Here is a 21208-nt window from a genome sequence, read left to right on the forward strand (position 1 = left end):
ACACCGACTGTGTCAAAAGCAGGGACTGGTACTCTGAGGGTTAACGTGTTAAGCCAGCACTGGAGCCAAGTGGGCTGTGATTACAGAGCAGGATTGCAGAAAGACACATGGGCTGGGTCCTGGGCGGGAGGCTGTGTTGTGGGTGAGGTGCGGCAGGACGCCCAGCAGCAGGCGCCCAGAGCAGCAGCAGACCCCTCAGTTTGTGGGTCAGAGAGTGGGTTGAACAACATCTACAAACCACCTCATGAAGACAGACAGGAATCTGCTCTGCTGCTTCTCCACACAATTTGTTTAACACTATGAGCTCCAGGGAGCCAGCTACAGAGAGACCAGAGCAGCAGTAAGGGGCTCTGATGTCTGATGATACCTAAATATAATAGTATGGACTGTTTGTCCATAACCTCAGTACTTAAAACAAACCACTTCGACTTCCTGTTACAATGCACCCCAAAGCTGGAATCATCAAAAATAAGATGACTATTTAATTTATTATCTTTGGAAGAAATCTTTTTTTAATGCAATGAAAACATTTCCCAGTTCTAATGTCTGAGGTGTGAGGGTTTACTGCTTTGCTTGTCTTGTTTTGTTTTAATCAAGGTTTTTTTCTTTTACCCCACCAACTCACACACCCACACTCTCTCAAATAACTCTCAAACAAACAAACAAACAAACAAACAGTATAGCATACAGAGATCACATAGCCAGACATTCATTAAAAAAAGGATAGAAAAGATAAATAACATGAAACTGAAAAGAAATGACAGAGGGAAGCAGCAGCGCCATCTTGTTGGCCTCCATATCTTCAGCGTTTCCTGTTTGGTTCATTTTCACTAATTCATTTGGTTCTGAGCTGTTGGTTGGAAAATTAAAACCATATCAAGACATCACCTCTTCACCTCCTTGGGAAACAGTGCTAGGCTAATATGAGACGCTCCAAAGGGTTTAGAAAAACCAAATACTCACAATCGATGGAGTCGGGGAGGCAGACTTGTTGGCAGGGCTCGAGTTCTCTGTGTTCTTGGTCACCTTGCTGTCCAAAATGTTCTTTTTGACCACCTTGAACTCGCGGTTCTTGCCCGGCACGTAGCCGTTCCTGAGGGAGATCAGTATGGGGTCTCCATTCTTGCCCTCAAACCACTCCTCGGCCTCCAGGGCAGGGTCAGGTCCAGCTGTGTCTGGGTACAAGTCGTCCTGGAACAGGTCCGACTGAGGGGGCAGAAAACAGTGACCAGCTGTGAGGAGAAGTCTAGAGCCAGTACATTGTAAGACAAGGCCTCACTGTGCAGCCTGTGATTCGTCAGGGCACATTAGTGGTGCAGTAGCTGTGTGCAAAGTGGTAACTTGGGATGAGGACTCACCTTTCTAGGCACAGTCATCACAATAGGCTCACACTTCCTCTCATGCAGTTTATAGAACCTGGAAACAGACAAAATCAAACCAATTACCCGCAAGCCAGTGAATCATGAAACCAAAATACACACTACGGCCCCCCTGTGAGATAAATGAATATGTTCTGCCTCCTGGTGGTGAAGCTCAGAGCTCCACAGTAGATGTGGTTGAGTAAACTCTAAACTCAAGATGAATTCTGTAGTAAGAAATGATGAGAAGTCGTGTATCTTTGATTAACTTACCTCGCAATTTCACACTTGTTGACATCAAGGCCCCTTTTGGGCATGTAGCCCATGCCCCTCTGGGGCTCCTTGGTGGCAAAGGTGCTGAGGAAGTGAACATATGGAGCCTCGTCTGTGATTTCAAAGTAACGGATGCTGCTGTCACCCTGTCGAGAAATAAAGTGTTTTCATTTCTGCATTAAGTTACGCTGAAATTAAATTTAATGTGCACCGTTATAACAATAGCTGATGTAATTACTGAGTGTTAAAAAGCAGCACTCACCTTCCCACAGAGGTAAACAACGCTGGTGTCTGGATCATAGAACGGCAACAGTACTCCGTTGCTGGTGTCCATCTCATTGACAGTCATGGGATCCTCCATGTTTTGCTGGGGAAAAAAGTATAACGATAAATCAGAATACTGTGGAAGAGACTGCAAATTTGGAAAATGGAAAAAAAAGTGATGGGCTTGAAAAACAGGACGACGTGGGTGAAATTTTAATAGCTGTGGAGAATTGTAGATTCCATCGTAATAAAGTTGTGAATATAGTGATCATTTCTAACATGTGAATGGTTTTATTTATGGTGTTGGTGTGATGACTGTGGTGTAAATCAACAGTTGAAACTTCTTCTTCTTCTTCCAAGACCGACATCTTACATAATTATATGATTACATGTGACATGTGGAACCAGTGAGGAGAAGTGCAGCGAGTCAGCGTTCATGAAGCAGCCTACCGTGTTCCAGAGGGCTAGCTGTCTCTCACTCATGCGGCTGAAACCTGTGGTGAGGACGTTTCCATCAGCCAGGAAAATGGCTCTCATTGGGCGAGCACCCTCATGCGCCTTCTCCTTCTCCTGTGAAGTGCAGTTTATAGGTCAACATGATGGATGCGTGGCATGTCACCATTTCTTGAACTTGTTTATTATGGCACTTTTACTTTAGCAGCATAAAAAGAAAAACTCTGTGCATGAATCTCTTCCGACTAATTTTGCTTTGTTGTTCTCTTGCAAATCACAGTGTAAGCTCTACTTTTAGATAAACGGCAATATAAATCATATTATTCAGCTCAGACTTTGTTTCCTTCTGAAGGTCAGAGACAGCTTTACAGTGATGAACCAGTTCAGAAATAATTCAGGGTTGAACTCAAGTACAGTTTTAAGAGCCAACCTCTATTTGACCACACCTGGATTAATATTTACCTCTCACACAGATACAAGCAAATAAACAAGAAAATATCTGAAAAGTGCTTACAGCAATAATCATCTCCTTGCGAGGGTCAATGACACGGATGCCCTTGTCCTTGCAGGAAGTGCAGATGAGGCTACCGTTGCGGTTCCAGCACACATTGTAAATGACATCAGGGTGCATGTCCTCCAGGTTGATCATGGCCTCACCTGTGCCCACGTTCCAGATGATGACCTGGTTGTCACAACCTGGGGACAGACACATGTAAGGTTGTGCAGCCAAACAGTATATCAAATTCACACACAGTGTCCTGTGTTTGCTATAAGTTGCAAATTAGTGCTCAAACAGACTTTCAGCAAGCTCCGGAGCAACTCTCAGGACCAAGGAGATTCTTTTTTACCTGCACTAAGAAGGACATTGCGAGCTGTTGGGTGCCATGTGATGATCCCAACACGCTTGGAGTGGCCCTCCAGTACCACCACTGGCTCAGACATGGAAGTGACGAGGCCATTCTCAGGAATCTGCCACACCTGTAGAGGACATCGACAGGACAGAGGTCAGGAACAGAAAACAGACAGGAACCCCGCATCAGATATCACGCGAGTACAGGCACAAAAAAACTTGTAGTTACCAGACTACACCTGAGGGAGGCAGCAGCAACTAAGACTCCAGTGGCTATGATTCACTGACAGATGGGACGTAGTCATATTTTAAAAGAACACAGTGAGCTTTCTTGTCATCAGAACTGGTGCGGTAGTGATCGTTCTTCCAGTAGTATGACCGGTATGCGGGCAACTCAGAGGGTTAACTGAGTTTTGAGGAAAATTCTGATTATAATTCTGGAGGATGAGACCACGAATGTAAATCATTGCATTGCTTAAATATCTGCCATGATTTAATACATGACAATATAGATTTTCCATCATACTTTTGTTAGAAAGGTATCTAGATGCAGCACAATATTGCAGCAATTATTAGCTACCATTTGGGTTTTATTCATTCATGATGGGAATTTAATGCAATACAAAGCTGACACTGTGTGTGGCCATTAGGAATTGAAATCCTTCAAATTTTCAAAAGAAGAGCTTTTTGGTGATACATTGTTACCTACAGTACCATACTATCACCTTGTGCATTCCCACAGATGATCAGTTTTTGCTAAATCCATCAGTGCCACTACTTATATAACTCTGTAGGATCCATCTTCATTTAATCGCCCACTTTTATTGAGCAAACTGATACATTTTACAGTGCAAGTAAAAAGGAAAAAGTAGGCTCACATATTTTAATTGGTTTATCAGTGACGTGTAAAAATCCATGGTATAGATGAAAAAACTATCAGACAGTATGTGTGTTGGCTGTGAACTTTTCCCATCAAATGTCACAGAGAGCAGAGCCACTCATAGTTCCTGTCTCTATAAATGGCTTATAGCTACTTCTGCAAACAAGAAATAAATGTTCCATTGATTTAGGGTGGGGTAACAGGAAGTCAGGACTTTCAGGTGAGGAAGTAGCACCTAAACAGGCAGCACACTCACGTCTGCCTTTCTCAGCCCATATAAGGACATTAGAAGGAAAGTACGACTAGATTCTCAAAAAAGTCAGTGACCTCAGCTCAATAAACAGCTAAATCATTTCCCAGCCCTGATTCCTACAACACATATTTGAGTCTAATCTAATCCAGAGGGTGAGGTCTGCACCCATCCCTGAGTTACAACAGTCCTGCCTTTCGCAATAAAAGCATGTCGGCTCTTGTCACTTATTAGCTCAAGAATGTGTGATGACGTTTTCCCTCAATTAAGAGAGCTGGAGTTCAGGTGTACAGGCGAACCTCACCATCACTGTGCAGTCCTCGGAGCCGCTGGCGATGACCTGATCATTGTGGGGGCACCAGTCAATGTCTAACACCGGGCCTGTGTGACCACACACTGTGGGGTAGGATTTGTCAATGCGTCCCGTCTGTAAAGACAAAGATAAACAACACAGAGTAATGAGATTAGTCTTAGTCTGGACCTGCTTAGAGAACATTGTCCATGCTGGAGGAGTGAGCATGTTTTGAAACAGGACAATTACAGTATAATCCCAAAGCCCACCTGCAAAATTAAGCTCTCACACGCACACACTCAAACAACATTTAAGAAAAGACGCTTAAACGGATTTATTCTACAATGAAACTACATGTTAGTAAGACAAATTGAGAGGAACCACTACATTTTGAACTGGGCATGTCACATTTTATATACAAACACACATTACAAGTCAGGTGCATGTCAGAATCTACACAAATACACACATACATTGCATTTTCATTTAAGTCTTCTTACATGGCTCACTGATAAAGTATGAGCACAGAAAAAAAATATTACTGTCTAAAACCAGAGTCATCAGTCTTGGTCTTTCCCGGTTTGCCAAAAAAGAGGCTTGGGTTTTATTGGCACAACACAGAAGCAAAGTGAGATTAGACTTAGCCCCTATTGGACTACCCACAGTAATTAAAGAAAGTTATTAATGGTGACGTCATTATACAGTACACACATGCTAACAGACCATCTCACTTTAAATGTGTAACCCTGAATCTGACACGAAACTGTGCCCAGAAGTTGCAGTTGAAATGAATTTCTGACGCACGCAAACACACACTGGCAAACACACAAAGGACCTTCAATTATGCTGTCCATCCTCCCAAAACCAGCCTGCAGCTAAATCTGACCTCTGAACTCCACAAGACAGGAGAACCAGGTGCTCTCTCTCTCTCTGCATGGTGAGGTGACTTAGCAAAGCCATGCTGTAGCGGCTGGGGAGCCTGAGACACACCCTAGTCTGTGAGCACTCTGAGTACCACTGCAGGGCCAGAGGAATGATGTCACTTGCTGGGGAAAGAGTTGTGATGCTGCTGCAGCCCTATATAAAGCATGATGGCTTCCCTAATACAAAAAAAAGAGAGAAAATAATCGCTCAGTGCCCACAGCTATTCTGCCATTATACTGACATAGCAGCAATAATTGGTTTAGCACCACCGCTTACTCCAGGAACAGCACATTCAGTAATGAGTAAGAGGTACAACCAAAACTAGGATTGAACCTCATGAGAACATAACTCAAAGTAATAACTAATACTAATCCAAACAAAAGATGTAAGCTCCTGTACCATGCATTTAACACCAAATAGCCACACACTATGCTTCAAAGGGAATTAAAACAGATTTATGTCAGTATACTCCAAACACATTTGGAGATCACACAAGCAAAATGACATGTTTTAATTCACAAGAAGCAGTGCATTTGACATCAGTCGTTCGACTGTATCCAGGCAGGCCAGATGAGTTTTACATTTTTTACCCAGATCTTTTTTTTTTAAACCAGCCACAATATGCTGTAGCAATTATAGGTTATGTAATTGTTTGCGTTTCTTCAGTGGCCCTGGGGACTCACTTTTTCCAGTCTATTTCTTGTTTTTAAAAAGGTAATTCTGAATCATGTCTTCTTCCCACTGCAACTCACAAACGCTCCACGTGGTGTGGAAGTCAAACAAACTTGTTTGGCTATAAAAAGGCAGGGAAACTGATACGAGAAGTAACAGCCAAAAGTACCTATCAGACCGAGCTCACCCCCAACTGTAAATTATACATTTATAGATTACGCTGACTTAAATCTATATAAATATAAATATACAAATACAAATACAGGAGGCAGTGATGACTCTTGACACTATTTCTGTCTGCAGGACACCATAACAAGAGTGGAAAATTTAAAAAAGGACAGGATTTGCAGCGGATTCTCTTCACACTTCACAATTTTCGAAAAAAACACAGTGAGAAAAACACAACTAAACAAAAAAAAAGGCATCAGTCCAGTCCAGGATATGAGTGTCATGTTGCTCAGGCATTCTTGTTCTTAGACATTTCCCTGCCCCTGCCACAGGGGATAATGCAGCTTAGCAGAATACACTTACAGCCTGCTGCTATTACCATATTCCCAGGTAACAAGATTCATATCTAAGAGGCCTCGTATTCAGTGAGACAGCAGATATAAAGGTCAGTACAGTCCCTCAGTGGCTGGACATTCATAAAAAGCACAGTAGGTGACTTGATGAAAATATTAGGCTTGTAACCATGCAGTCACCTGACTGACACAGAGTTGGGCTATGACACATAGTCCAGCTCCAAGTGTAGTGATCAAAGTCCAGTGTATGTGAGAATGTACTCTGTGTTCGTGTACGTGTAGTATGTGAAAATCACAAGATCTTGTCTAAACCTCACCCTAACGGCTGAACACACCCTGAAATCTGCCCCGAAGGAGAGTGTAAAGAAAGCAGACTTTGACACTGCGGTCAACAGGAAGCTCTGAGCCACCATCAGGTATCAGATAACATTACCATTAGATATGACTGAGACTGCTGACTGCTCCTACACAGCACAGTCCATTTGAGGATTTTACTTTCATTTAGCAAATCCCAGTTTTCAAGTTATTTTCATTGCCAGAGAGACATGGTGTATATGTGCATAGAAATTTCAGATTTATATCACACTTTAGTTAAGGATATTCCCGTACATGATGTCTTTAGGTCAGCCGAAACAGGATGTAAAGCAGGAAGTGCACAGACTGATGACCAGGTGTAGCAACAGAAACAATAAACAAACCGATCACCCAGATAAGACGAGCCAACACTTCAAACTTGTGTGCCAATGCACTTCATTTTCTCTAATAATGCTTTACCTCTGACTTCACACTATTCAAAGTATCATGTTCAGTCAAGTTCAACATTTTGCACACCCACCGAAAAGATCGCTCTTCGTTATACCATTGTTAAACACGTCCTGTCATGCAAGACTGCCACTATCGTTTTGACATCATGGGGCCGAGCCCTTTAATCTTTTCTGATACCAAGTACTTATGGTATATTATATTAAACTATGCTGTGCATTAACACTTAGTGAAACACTGTTTATCTTCACACAGCTGATTTTATGCTTTAAACACACACATGCATTTCTGTGCTGAAGTTTTCCAGCAGATGTTATAGTTTATGTATAAGACAAAAAGGGAGTAAACTGTGACCTGGGTATGTTTACAGCATTAGCACTGTGTACTGCAGATGCACAGTCAAATGTTAGTTATCTGAACCTCAGAGTTCAGTTTGGACATCAGGCGGTCCTCACAGGGCTGTGAACATCAGCTTCTCTACCAATGACAAGTTTAAAAGATAGATTTTCTTGAATGTAATTAGAGCCATAACATTATGATAAGCGCATACATTCATGTTTTCTGTCTGGATTTGCAGAAGTCTGCTTGTCAGAGCCGATGAAGATTTGGACCACCCAAATGAGCAGCATTTCAACTTCAATACTCAAGAGATACTTCACAGCCACATCACACATTAGCTCCAGTTCAGACACGCTACAGAGACTGGAATGACCTCTTACATAACTTTCAATTTGCTACAATTTTCCAGTAACATTATTAAACCACCGGAATAAGCTAAAAATAATAATAATTGTACAGTCTTTATTAATAAATAGTAGCTGCTACGGTTGTCACCTAGCAATCAACCATGAAGCCCTTGTAACACTTCTATTAAGCCGTGGCGTTCGACCTCCTGATCAACCCGGGCATGGCAGAGGAGACGACAGTTTGACCAGAGAGACACACGTTCTTTACATTCCTCACCTCGGCCCCGGGGACCTCTGGTATGTGTATGGCTAATGAGAGCAAGAGGGCCGCTGAGGTGTCAAATATAGCACCCTTTGAGGTGTTAATGGTGTTTGTGTCTGATATATGATTGAGAATGCCAGGGTCAGGAGAGCTAATACAAGTGGATCTTGCCTCAAGCCTCCATAAACATCTGATAACATGATACACAGGCCAGGAATGCTGTTTGTATGAAGTGAGTTCACTGTAATTGCCAGCAGCGCCAATTAAGAGTTTAACTAAAAACAACAATCCAGAGCTCAAGGTAGCTCATAACACAAGCTCAGTGCAATGGGATCAGTGTTGCAGATGGGTTAACCTACGGCGACCCGTTGCATTCAACCCTCTGTCGCTCCAGAAATGCGGCCCTTCAGGCTAATTTGCAAGCCTGAATTTGTCTCAGAATTTGACTCGACTAAAACATCTATAACATCAAGTAGCAAGCACAAGCTTAATGAGACGTCACTCAAGAGAGGAAGATACAGGGTTATAAATCAGACATTTTAATCACAAGGGGACAAACAGTCATTTAGCCATGTCAGTTGTAGAAATTTTGTTTAATGCAACCAACACAAAACCTCTTGCTCAGACTATAGAAAATTATAAAATGAGAAAGAAAGGGACAGGACAGGGAGACAGAGATTTGCCGTAACAACCAATTTGCTGGTTGTGAATTTCCTGTTTGTAGCCATTTGAACCCTGAGCAGAATATAAAACATCTTGACCTACATTTATTTGACAGGAACTAGTTCCTCTCATGCACAGGACTACGTAGCTGCAGCTCACCTCTGTGCTACATGCAAGATAAAAGTGATGCTAAACGCTATCACACTGAGATTATGAAAAGCTACCTACATTGAAGCCAGCTTGCAAATTAACTCTAAAAGAGATGGGAGCAGGTATTTATTCTAATTCTCCTTCAAGTTTTATCAAATCCTGTTTTCAGATTATTTGACTAACAAATGAGTTGAATAAACCTGGTTCAACTTGTCGTAAATGTTTACTTAGTGCTGTGATAAATCCTGTTGGAGAGGATTCCTCGCAATTTGTTATGAGATCCAAGGTTTACCAACCAAAACAAGCTCTTACACCTTGGCTGACAGGTGAACATTTATGTAGGAGTGTTGGTAGCATCAGACTTTCACAACACTGCTAAAAAAGGGCTCCAACAGACCAAACCAGCCAAACAAGAAAATCATCTCCACAGCAACCAGTCTAAGGTACAGGAAACATACTTGGCAAGACATGCAGCATAGAAGTGAGCATCATTTTGCCCTTAAAGGGGAAAAAAATTAACAATCGAAGCGACATCTACAGAAACAGTAAGGGGCTAAACTAAGCAGCTGGATACCCAACATGTCCATAACCACCCTACAGACATTTGTATCCTGCGAGAGGAATGTCTGACGCCTAGAAAACAACCAGTTGCATAGCAACAAGTAAGACTGCAGAAAATGAGAGTGAATCACCCAGCGATAGATACAAAGCACAACACTGAAGCGCACAAAAATGGATGACCAAGATTCTCTCAAGGCGAGAGGACATTCTTTTCATTCACACAAGAGGCCAGCACACTTCATGTCCTTGCAGCCCAACATGTGATTCACACATGCACAGCACTAAAGGGTCTTCCATGCCTGCTGTCCAGTGCTGCTCAAGGCTCCATGGAAATTTCCACTTTAACAAGTCTCTGCATCTGTATGGTTGAGACAAACAGCTGAGGCAGGAGCAGCGGCAGTGCTGCTGTCACACCCGCAACCTTTTCTTAAGATTTAAAATGTCTTTATGAGGAACAATACAACCCCGCAGTACAGACGGAGTGGAAACATGAGCTATATTTAGCTGGAGAGATTACGTAGACATACTTATTGAGATATACTGTTTTGGTACATGGCTAGTGAAACCACCGCCTGCATTAGATACATTTGAAATAGTAGCTGAGACCACTATTTCTGAAAAACATTTCAGACCAGTTGCTCTGAATGAAATTTTTAATCACATCTATTGTCAGTGTCCAATTGAAGTACAAGATATTTACGACCACTGTTCTCATATGTCTAAAGACATGGTTAGTTAATGGTTGGCTGCCAATCACTGATGACAGAGAAAAGCGTATTTCCAGTATGACTGTGTTCATAGCAAGTACTGCCACACACTGTAAGGGGACATTGAAAAATAATCAGGAGGGTCATTAACTTCTGTCATCTCTTTGATGAGACTGCTCTGAATAGGTATTGTATTCCCCTGTGAAGGATGTCCTCAGTACACAATGTCTCCACGTCTTCCTACTGTCTCCCCAGTGCACGCTGCGATACAGCCCAGCACCTGTGGCGTGAAAAAATGATCAGCTGCAGAAACAGGCAGCGTATGAAAGAACAGATCCTTTGTGTAATAACTTGAAACATTTCAATGACAACCCAAATAAATTATTATTATTTTGAGATTTTATTATTTTGAGATTTTCTTCTGCCAGATTCGGTTAGTCTGTGAATTAACTGCTCTTTTGCGGCTGACATTTAATGTATCACATGGTTGAAAAATAGTTCATACACCAACCCCTATTAAAGAGTCACAGCTTTGTTCTAAGGTTCACAGCCAAAAAAATAGTCTGGTTTATTTAACAAAGCTATCGGGGCTCACAGCTCTATATGAATAGATTACATCATTCAGTAGCCCAAATCACTATTAACTGAATATCACATTTAAAAAAAAAAGGTATAATTCAAGATAATAAATATAATATGGCGCTTGAATACAGTGAATGACTCTGTGACAGAGACAACATCTGACTTCAACCTAGTTCTCTCATCTTGGCCGCTCTTCATATTTCGGCCTATCCCAGAATTCACGTGTGTACCGACACTGCATGAAGCAGCCAATGGCAGGGCAGGGAGGAAATGGTCTTGGAAGGCTGTCAGGCAGGGAGCAGTGAATGACCATATATGGTAAAATCTGCAGTCAGCAGGACTGAGCGGCAGAAGCGGCAAAGGCAGAGGCGACTGAGCAGTATAGAGGTCTCGGAAACACAGGCTGACCAAAGTATGGGGAAAGACCCTGGATATCGCGCACATGCAAGTATTTTGGTGTGAAGAGACAAGAGTGCAGCTCAGTTAGCAGCCAAACTGGTGTATGAGAGACAGAACAGAAATAATGTGTCACTGTGCACACACCCAGGGATTACTAACAGCAAAGGTTGAGCACTGGATGAATGGTGCATTGAGGGATTGAATCCAAATCAAACACACACTCCACATCTGATCGTCCTTTCTGCACAGAGGCAGCGTTTGAAGCACTAACGTGGAACATGCCTTCTACATTAGACAATACACTGTGTGGTGTTGAGGCTGGAGTTAAGGTCACTGAGCCGAAATAGAGAAAAGAGGAAACTAAAGATGCTAACGATTGACAAAAAGGACTGACACATGGAAAAATAAGACACTGATGGCTAAAACAGGAAGTAAAGCATGGGACATTTAACAAGGGCATGCTTTGATAAGTCAAATAAGCCATAAAAAGGGATATAAATAAAAACAACTGTAATGATTTACCGATGCTTCCCACCTCCTAAACTGAGCACACAGAGGCAAACTATAAGGAATTTTTCACTGAACACTTGCTAGCTACTGCATTTACTCCCACAGCTTCCTTCATATGGAAATCAGGGAATAAATTAGCAGGCATCCAGCTAGGAAAGAGAAAGGGGGAGATTGAAAGCATGAGGGAAGGGAATGACATGTGTTGAGCAGGACATCTGATGCCCTCTCTATAAATCCCTGTGTTCTGACAGGAGGAAGCAACAATACTCATGGCTGTGCTGAGTCACGAAGGCCTGCCACACTAACCTCACCCCAGTGAGTCACATAAAGACCCAGTCAAATTAGTCGGCTGCTAAAAACCAGGCTCAAACCTCAGGTCAAGTCGCAGATCCACAACATCAACCTCTGCACTCTAGACGATACTTTTCCCCATCCATTTCCTGACACAATTATGACGAATCATCATGTGTATGAGGAGTGGGAGTACAATTCTTTTTTGGGGGGCGGCCACAATTTCAATGCTTTGTCGTAATGATGCAATAGTGTTAGGGGAACAAAGACGGTGCACAGTTGCATATGGTTTAATTGTGAAGGGGGAGCATCATCACACTTCTTCCTCCCCCCCGTCCAAGTGTGGTGATGACAAAGGGCTGTGCTGGGAGTGAGCGTAGGACAAAGGGCCTGAGCAGCTGGCTGCCCACAGAGACTGAGAGCAACACAGCATAGGCAGATGGGTTAGCCGGACAGATGCACCCTCACATTAGAGATGGAAAAGGGGTCGGTGGGTGGGTGGGTGGGGACATTGAGGGGATGTCTGTCCTCGGCGCAACCAAAGTAAATGAGACCCAACTGAGTCAAATATCAAATGTCTTTCAATCAACCAGGGAGTTTTATCCACACAGTGCAGCTGATTATGCCAAAACCTCATAAAATAAAATAGACTGAGGGTGCAAGGAAAAGCATAGTGATCCACACAGAAATCAGCCCCATCAAGGTCTAATAAAACAGCAACTTCATAATCTTTTTCAATTCAGTTTATTAGAAATGTTCTCAGGTGCTTAGACTACCTCTATATTAATATTCCACTGCACTGCAGCGTAGTCATACCATTTGCAAGAACAGACTCGCCCCACTTTCGAGACCTGCATTGCCAGCTGAGGCCATACTGAGATTTCCAGATGGACCTGCTTTGTCAGAAAAAAGCATTTGAGTAGTGAGTAGTGTGGTGATAAATTCCCCAAAATAGATGTTAAAAGTAAAATCATGGATAAGTTTAAAGAGGAATTAAATGTTTTTCCTATGACCCGGACAGTAGCTGACTTTCTTCGTTACGCAAAGCCTCGGGCAAGGCAAACAGGTTTGGTGGCAATATATAATGGTCACGGTGTCCAAAGTCATGGATTTCACACCCGACTCACGACAATTCTTAAATAACATGGTATTTCCCTTTCGGCTCCAGATTCTCAATGCACGGCCTGTAGAAATGAGGAAAACACTACATCTGAAGGATTAGTCTGTGTCACGCCTGCCAGCCTGAATGTGGGAAGATCTAAAAATCACGAGAGCTTTTTAAAATCTTTCATTAAAGGAAATTGCCTGAGGTTTGCTCTGTACATAAAGATCTTGGTCTCCCACCACTTTTAAAATTCAGCAGTGAAAGTAGACTTTGTTCAACAGACACACCATTACTGTATTGGGACATGGCATGCAGAGGGCAGCTCATTCAAACACAGACAAAGAGAGGAGGGCAGGAGGAGTGTGAAACCAGTCGAGCTCGCAGCCCACCTCCAGTACAAGCTCCGTGCTGAATGAGGCGCTGAGAGGTGTAAGCTGTGTGATGACAGGCCTGAGGATCGGCCCCCTATGCTGGAGTCTTCTCAGATGACATAGCAGTGTACTGGTGAACACTAATTACAGGCCCAGGTTAGATCTGTCAACAGTGTTGCAGTGCTTATGTCACTCATGGTGTCAGGACCTGCCGCTTGGCACTTGCTCTTAGCAGCCAAACAGAAACAGCAGCAGCCAGCAATTCACCACTATCAACCATAATGGCACCCTAGGGCTCCGGGGGACATGCCAGAGCCCCCCCCCCCCCTAAATGTATTCAGTTTGACCTCTATTGCACCTTAATTAGACCAATTATGACAGAATGGTTCAAACAAAAGGGCGACATATTCACTCAGGACACTTGTTTACGGCCAAACACTCTTCAAATGCTGTCTTGCCCAACCAAAGAGAAGTTGAAGTGAGAGGATTCCTTATATGGAGGCCAGAGTCAGGAGACCGTTCACTCCAGGGCTTTGGAGTAGTTTCTGTTGTACACATGAGGGTGTGTTTAACAGTCCGCTGGTAAACATTAATCCTAAAGTACACTGACATGTAGAGGCAGAAGTCCTTCTTGTTAGACGTAAAGCCTTCAATTCAAGCATTATTTGCTGTACACATCCCACGTCAAATATGTTTGTTAATCTCAAATCAAAAACAGAGAGGTATCCAGATTTTTGATTAGATGCTTTTATTTGCTTTATGTACTGATATCCATCCAATTAGGATCCCTCACATAAGCGTGGTTCTCCTTCTCCTTGTCGTCAAGGACAGGAGACAATATCAAGATTTCCCCCACCCGCGTCTAAAAATACTGTGACGTAATTCCATCCACTGAAATCATCCGTAACAAAAACATCACATGCATAACAGCACTCAAAAGGCACACAATGCCTTTAAAAAGCTTAACATTATACCCTTCAGTGCATATTTTTTCTCCCACTGAGGCCAAAACAAGTTACCTTCAAACTAGTTATATGTTTATGTGTGAATTTCATCCCAAGACCAATGTCTGGGAGAGAACGGACAGACTGCCGACTGATTTAATGACTTTACTGTTAAGAATGACCAAATTCTCAGTGGTCATTAAAATTATAAGGGTGTGCACATTGCACAAATATATTATAGTAATCTGCCATCTTGACTGATGTTCACCTTTGCCCAGAATAAATGGTGACCAAAAGTGTCAAGCAAGCAAAAAATGTGCACCAAAGTAAATCAACCAAAGTAGCTGACTCATAGAGAAGTGGTAAAAACTTCCTATAAACCCTGAATAACCATTGCAATGGTCAGATTTCAGCATGCGCTACTGAAGGATCACCAAGAGCTTACACATCCAGTTCATTTTCATCAGCCCTGACTGATGTGCTCTGTACACAATACAGTGTTTATTCACGGAGGAATTAATTATTATATGATACACACACACATACCTTGTGAAGAGGAAGAACGAGGAAAGCTCCGCCACCACTGGCCTCAATGATTAGGGCAACATATCTGGGATTGACTGCACAGAATGAGCTGTCCCATGTGACCCTTGAAACCCGGATATCATCGTAGCATTGGTCATTCTTCACCGCCTGGCCAAAGACATGACGGAATTTGCTCTGCCGTACAACTCGTCTCATATCTGTAGAGAGAGCAGAGATTAGGATTAAAATCACAGTCACAAAAAAAACAAAGTATGCAGGATGGAGGGTGGAACTAACACATGCACAGACCATGTCAACTTTTGGAAGAACACAAAACATCCCATCCACACACTGCAGCAAAGCTTCTGGACTAGACTGAGGTCACGTGTGAGGTTTATTTTTTCTTTTCTTTTTTTTACCATTTGCTACTCCATGGGTCTCCCAAGAGTTTTACCAACACAGATTATCAATTGTGTAGTACAGTGAGTAAAACTGAAAAGCTCCAGTCAAACTTCATCATGATACAGAACATTAATATTAACAGTAAACACGCATGCTTGATGCCATTTCAAATGACTTCAAACAATTTGTTTATCATCTTCTATTGTGCCAAACGTTAAACATCTGAAATACTAAGACGCTTTATCTGTGGCACGCTTCGAAAGAGCCACTTCCAAGGGAAAATAGGACATACCCAATCCAAACAAAAACAGACTTTGTAGCTGGTTCAGCTAAAATCTTCACCAAGACAAGAATCTGCTGGCAGAAAGGACAGCTTTGGAAAACAAGCTGATTCAAAAGCTACATGTCCCACTGCTCTGCTTACAATAACAGGACACTTCCAAAGATAATGGAAAGCTGGCTAGTTTGAGATAAACGACCAGAACCATGGTCCAGTCTGACCTACAGCCTAGACACAGACAAAAGCTCTTTAGTGGTTTTGTAAACCTCCTCAAATCGCTTTTTTTTTTTTTTGACACAGCACATGGTAACAGTTTCCCAGCCTGAATCACCAACATGACCAAAGCACAGGATGTGGGACATGTTTTCGAGGTGGTTTTCCATTGTGTGCGTGTGTGTATGCATGTGTGAGTGTGTGCAAGAGAGAGAGGGAGAAAGAATAAGCGCAAGCAAGAAAAGCTTGTATGGCATGTTTCCGACAGGACGAGTATCGCAACACAAGCAGGAAGTTCTTCCTGTAGGGATATGGGAGTATCCTAGCCAAAGTCTTCTGCAAAACACGTCAGTCATTACAACATTTCAGAGATCTCCAACGCCAGTGGGCAAAAGAGGCAAATTTGTTTGAATTTGATCAAACAGTTAATGACACTCAAGTGTTAATCTTCCTTGAATTGAGGAGGAGTTACATCAGATTCAGTAAAGCCTCCCTTAAGTTTATCTGGATCAGAAGTGCATTTGTCTAGGAAATGGAATTTGATTACTCCGGGAAAGGCTGACGCATCCAATCCAATTATAAACAGTCTCCAGAAGGCCTGCTAGATATATTTGTAGTTTTTAAAAAAAAAAGACCACATTCATTTTAATGGCTAGGAGTGGATACTCTGAAAAAATATGTTTTATTCTCTTATTCCTAAAAACACAGCACGTCATCAAAACAATCAGCCTTTTGTCACTGCTAAGAAAAACTTACATAATCGTTTACAATTAATTTCCAACCATGTCCAAAAAGGGAAAAGTCTGTCTTCCTTACAGTAATGTGACGATACTCTGGGGAAACACTCAACAAGGACAACGTTGTCATGGAGGGGTGAGGTTTGTGTGTTACCTTTAGAGCTGTAGCTTGGTTGAAATAGAAACTACATGTGAACAGACACCTAAATCAGCCACCTGTCTAGTGGGAGACCTGACAACCGTTAAAAACAGTCTTTATTGGGATGACAACGGAGACTGCTGCACAGTTTGCACAGTTCTAACTCTGTGGACTGACCAAAAGTCTTACATTCACAGCTAATCTAGTGATTATTCATGATACATACATGATCTTTGCTTCTATGTAATGGGTCCTTCTGATGATGTGCACGTGGCAGCTTTTCACCTCATGTGTGCACCAGCGCTGGCTGTAACATATGTTCTGCATACCGAGAAAATACCAGCAAATCTAAACGAGGTACAGAGTGTGCCGTGCGCATCAGGCAATTTAGACATGATGGCGTGTTTGTTCTTAGGCAGATATTCTCCCTGGCAAAATATGCTGCTCCTGGTGTGCTAGAGTATTAAACCGATAAGAGCACTGAAAAGCCTTAAATCATTTTAACAGTCCACTGATTCTCCTGCCAAATGTACAACTAGTGAGCGAGCCGGAGCAGATTGGGACTTCTGCCAGCTTGCCTTACAACTTGTTGTCAAAGACCAACTTATATATGATTATGTAATTCTGTGGTCATGAGAGAACAATGACTGCACCTTAGAAACTTCCTCAGAGTTTAGGACTTCATGTCCGACCTGAGGTGAAACAATGTACACCGTATTTTCCACAATGGAGAACATTTTTTTGGTCCAATCAGCGATAGAAATTTTGCACAGTGGAAATTTACTTCAACTGTGCAAAAAATTATTTTAGCAGCATCTTTTTTTCTCTGCCGTACAGTTACAGTTCTTTTCAGAATTCAAAATGACTTAAAAAAAACCTATATTAGGGAAATGAATTCATGAAATTGGAGAGAAGGTGAATCAGGCATACTGTATGTCTTGAATTGAATGTCTGTTGAGTTGAGTTAATTGCTGGCCACTTACAGCTGGTTGTCTACTGGAACAATTTGCTCTCCTGTATGAGAGCACCAAGTGCTTTTTCAGGGGAAGGGGTTAAAAAGGGGTAGCACAGCAACCGCTGACCTATGAGGCCATCACAAGTTCATCAGAAATTTAGTGGACAACAGAAAGAAAGGTAATCTATTTTGACCATTTCTGCTTTCAAGAATGTTGTAGCTGCAATCTGTCTCCAAGACATCCTTGGTAACACAGACATGGTGCTTAGCAACATCAGGTAAATACCAAAAAACACTGCAAATAGTAAGAAATACAAACTCGTGTCTTAAAGGGTTACTTAAACAAACAACTGTTTTAAATTAAATTACATTTCCTTGTTTACAATTATTCCTCGGCCTACAAAAGCAGATAAAATTTAATGAGCTGAGATTTCTCAACAAGATTTTAGCCTGGAAAAAAACTAACGGTGCTGTGTTGAGCAGCTGTACGCCAGACCAATCAGAAAACTATGGTAGGTGTTTAGGAAGATGACAAGAACAAGCAGAGCTGTATTGAAGTAACCAAAGTAACAGCTCTTGAGATAAGATGTAGTGCAGTTTCATGATTATGTCATTGAGGAGAGCGCTCTCCAATCATTTCTTTGTTGGATAAAGTCTGGTCTAGTCATCTGCTGGATGATTTCTCTACCGATGACATCCCTAACCCACATTAAATGCTTGAGCCTTCCCCTAGTCTTAACACAGAACAAGCAGTGAAACTATCCTGCTGCTCTTGGCGCTGTTTATTTGCAGCAGAATAGTGCATTGTTTTATGCAGGAGAACTTTATAAGATGTGCTGTTTTATCACCACAATAGTGAGACTAGCCTAGACAAAACAATCACCACATTCTTGAGGTTAGTCTGGGCATGCACAACGATCCTCAGTCACACTATCCTTTAGCTCTCCAAACAGCGCTACAAATGTTCAATATCACATGTCAGTGCTGCAACATCCAACCACTCTAAATACAACAAAATCAGGCTTTTGATTTAGGCAGGGCAATTTGGCCATAACATGAAATCTCTTTTTTTTTTCCAAAAGTAGGATAGTGTTTTAGTTTTCTGCCAAGATGAACTCAAGGCAAAACATGATACAAAAATTGTTTTCTTATTAAACCTATTTACGCACATGTGTAATATCAGCAATAACTGATTTTGTCATACCTGGCAACGCTGGAAAATTAGGCAGGGAAAGTTTGCTGCTTTTTCGCTGTGGTATTGTAATTGGAACCAAGCATTAAAATCTCAAAGTGACAACCACTGTTCCATTTGTGAACAATTTACAGATGTTTGCCAAATGCCTCATACAGATTATGTGCACAACGAAGCCTCTCGTCCTGATCAGTTACTTCCGTACATGCAACAGGTGTGTGAACAAAGAATCGGTTAGCTAAGAGGGCCAAGGGGGCTGCTGAATGGTGAGACTTGTCTATGATTGCACATATGTGGCTACCATTACTCAAGTCTGTTGTTGACCGACAAGCTTGGACGTGCAGGTCCTCGGCAGGGAAACAGCAGCAGCTGATGTTATTGTGGTAACAGAGAACTGCTGACATGGGCTCAAAACAATACCTAAATGTTATATTGTACCAGAAAATAATGACAATTCTTAAGCCCTATGCATTATCATCAAACGTTACCCTGATGTGTGAAAACATTTATGGGAAATGACTCCACACTACTGCAGCTGAATTAGTGTTGCCCATCATGATTCGTTGTCTGTGATTGTCCTACATGTTGAAGACATTTTAGATAAGCTAACTGCAGACAGAGGATATGACACCTTTACAGAAAGGGTTGTGTTGTATCAGTGTACACGCCGCAGGTCAGAGCAGACTGGGTGGAGTTGCAGCTGATTATGCAATACTGAGTCTTGGTGAGAAAGCTTTGTTGTGTGGTGGTGGTATCCTGACAGGCCTTTTGGGGGCCATAGCACCATTTCTTAGTCAACGAATGTTCATTGTGGTTTGATTGAACAAATTCCCATTTATGCATTTGTTCAAAACAATTGAGAGCAAAACATTAAATTCAGGGTTCACTTTCGGGGAAATCATTTATTTGAGCCTGAAATCAAGTTTTACTTAGACCTTGGAAGTGTACATGACAGGACTTGTTACCAGCCTTACATGCAACACTCCTCTATAGTTCCAGGTAAATCTCACTTGCTTTCCTCGATCCTAACCTGCCATGGCCAAATGCCAAACCAAAAACTCCCTTATTCAACAAGAGTCTTATGTAAGAACATCATTATCTCTTACTCACACCTGATGAGCTGAGCCTGGAATGAGCAAAGCTACAAAGACCCCAGAGGCAGCAGAAAATCAAGGTGAATTCTTGTGTTGTAACTAAAGCTGTGAGTAACAATAAAAAAGGAAAATTATTATTATTATTAATAATAATAACTAAGTTATAACTTCCCACAACTCAAGGATCTCTATGAAGCAGAGCAGGACCAGGCTCAGGTGTTTGACTGTGATAAGAGAAGAGAAAAAAAGCAACTGTAATGTTACAGCTGCAGTAAAATGTGATTTTCAATTTTGAAAGAGGCAGAAAATTGGTCATGTCAGTTCTATTTAAAAATAATTCTTTTCACATGTACCCTGTGTGGTTATAAAACTTTAACACTATCCTGAGTGTACTTCAGAGGTTGACAAGATGAGTTTTTGTAAAAACAGACAGGCTTCAAAGGACAACACGCAGGAACTAGAAGGGCAGGGTCATTCTGCTCAAAACCAGCAGAGGCCTTATCCAAACGACCCACTTCCTGTCAAACTCCTGTGGCTACCAGAGAAATCCTGCATGGTAATAGTAAACACAGTCATTCTCAATAGGAGTAAAACATCTATGAAGAACAAGAGTAAAGCATAGCATAGGTTTTTCTCAGTACGTTGAGCACAGTGTTATGAACACGTTTAAAATTAAAGAGTGACTAAGAGAAAAAGTGACGGATTTATTGGTCAAACTAAGAAAATGAATATGGCAAAACAAAGGACTGCAAAAATAACTGCAGAGCTTAAAGTGAGGACTCAGCAGTGACTGCAGCAAATTAATTATTTAATATTCAGTTTTTATGACCCATCCTCATTCATTCCCAATCATCAACATTATAAAGATCATCACAATTGTATGTTACAATGTCAGTGCAGGATATGCTGAGGCAGTGAAGGGCTGGCACCAGTCTAACAGA

The 21208-nt window shown here is 41.9% G+C and overlaps 1 protein-coding gene across 2 annotated transcripts in view; it reads right to left on the reverse strand.

The window, feature by feature from the left end:
* The window catches only part of coro1ca (coronin, actin binding protein, 1Ca), a 36369-nt gene that overhangs the window by 2958 nt on the left and 12203 nt on the right, over positions 1-21208 (reverse strand). For both annotated transcript variants that reach the window (XM_085786839.1, XM_085786841.1), the window contains 9 exons: positions 15277-15473; positions 4633-4755; positions 3197-3326; positions 2863-3044; positions 2346-2465; positions 1894-1998; positions 1632-1777; positions 1359-1416; positions 964-1206 (listed from right to left, as the gene is read on the reverse strand). In XM_085786839.1, coding sequence (XP_085642965.1) covers positions 964-1206; positions 1359-1416; positions 1632-1777; positions 1894-1998; positions 2346-2465; positions 2863-3044; positions 3197-3326; positions 4633-4755; positions 15277-15473 — 1304 coding nt within the window. The remainder of the gene's footprint in view (positions 1-963; positions 1207-1358; positions 1417-1631; positions 1778-1893; positions 1999-2345; positions 2466-2862; positions 3045-3196; positions 3327-4632; positions 4756-15276; positions 15474-21208) is intronic.

This window comes from Trachurus japonicus, chromosome 9 (genome assembly GCF_045865225.1).
Source record: "Trachurus japonicus isolate A0001 chromosome 9, Traja_1.0".
In the NCBI taxonomy this organism is placed as follows: Eukaryota; Metazoa; Chordata; class Actinopteri; order Carangiformes; family Carangidae; genus Trachurus; species Trachurus japonicus.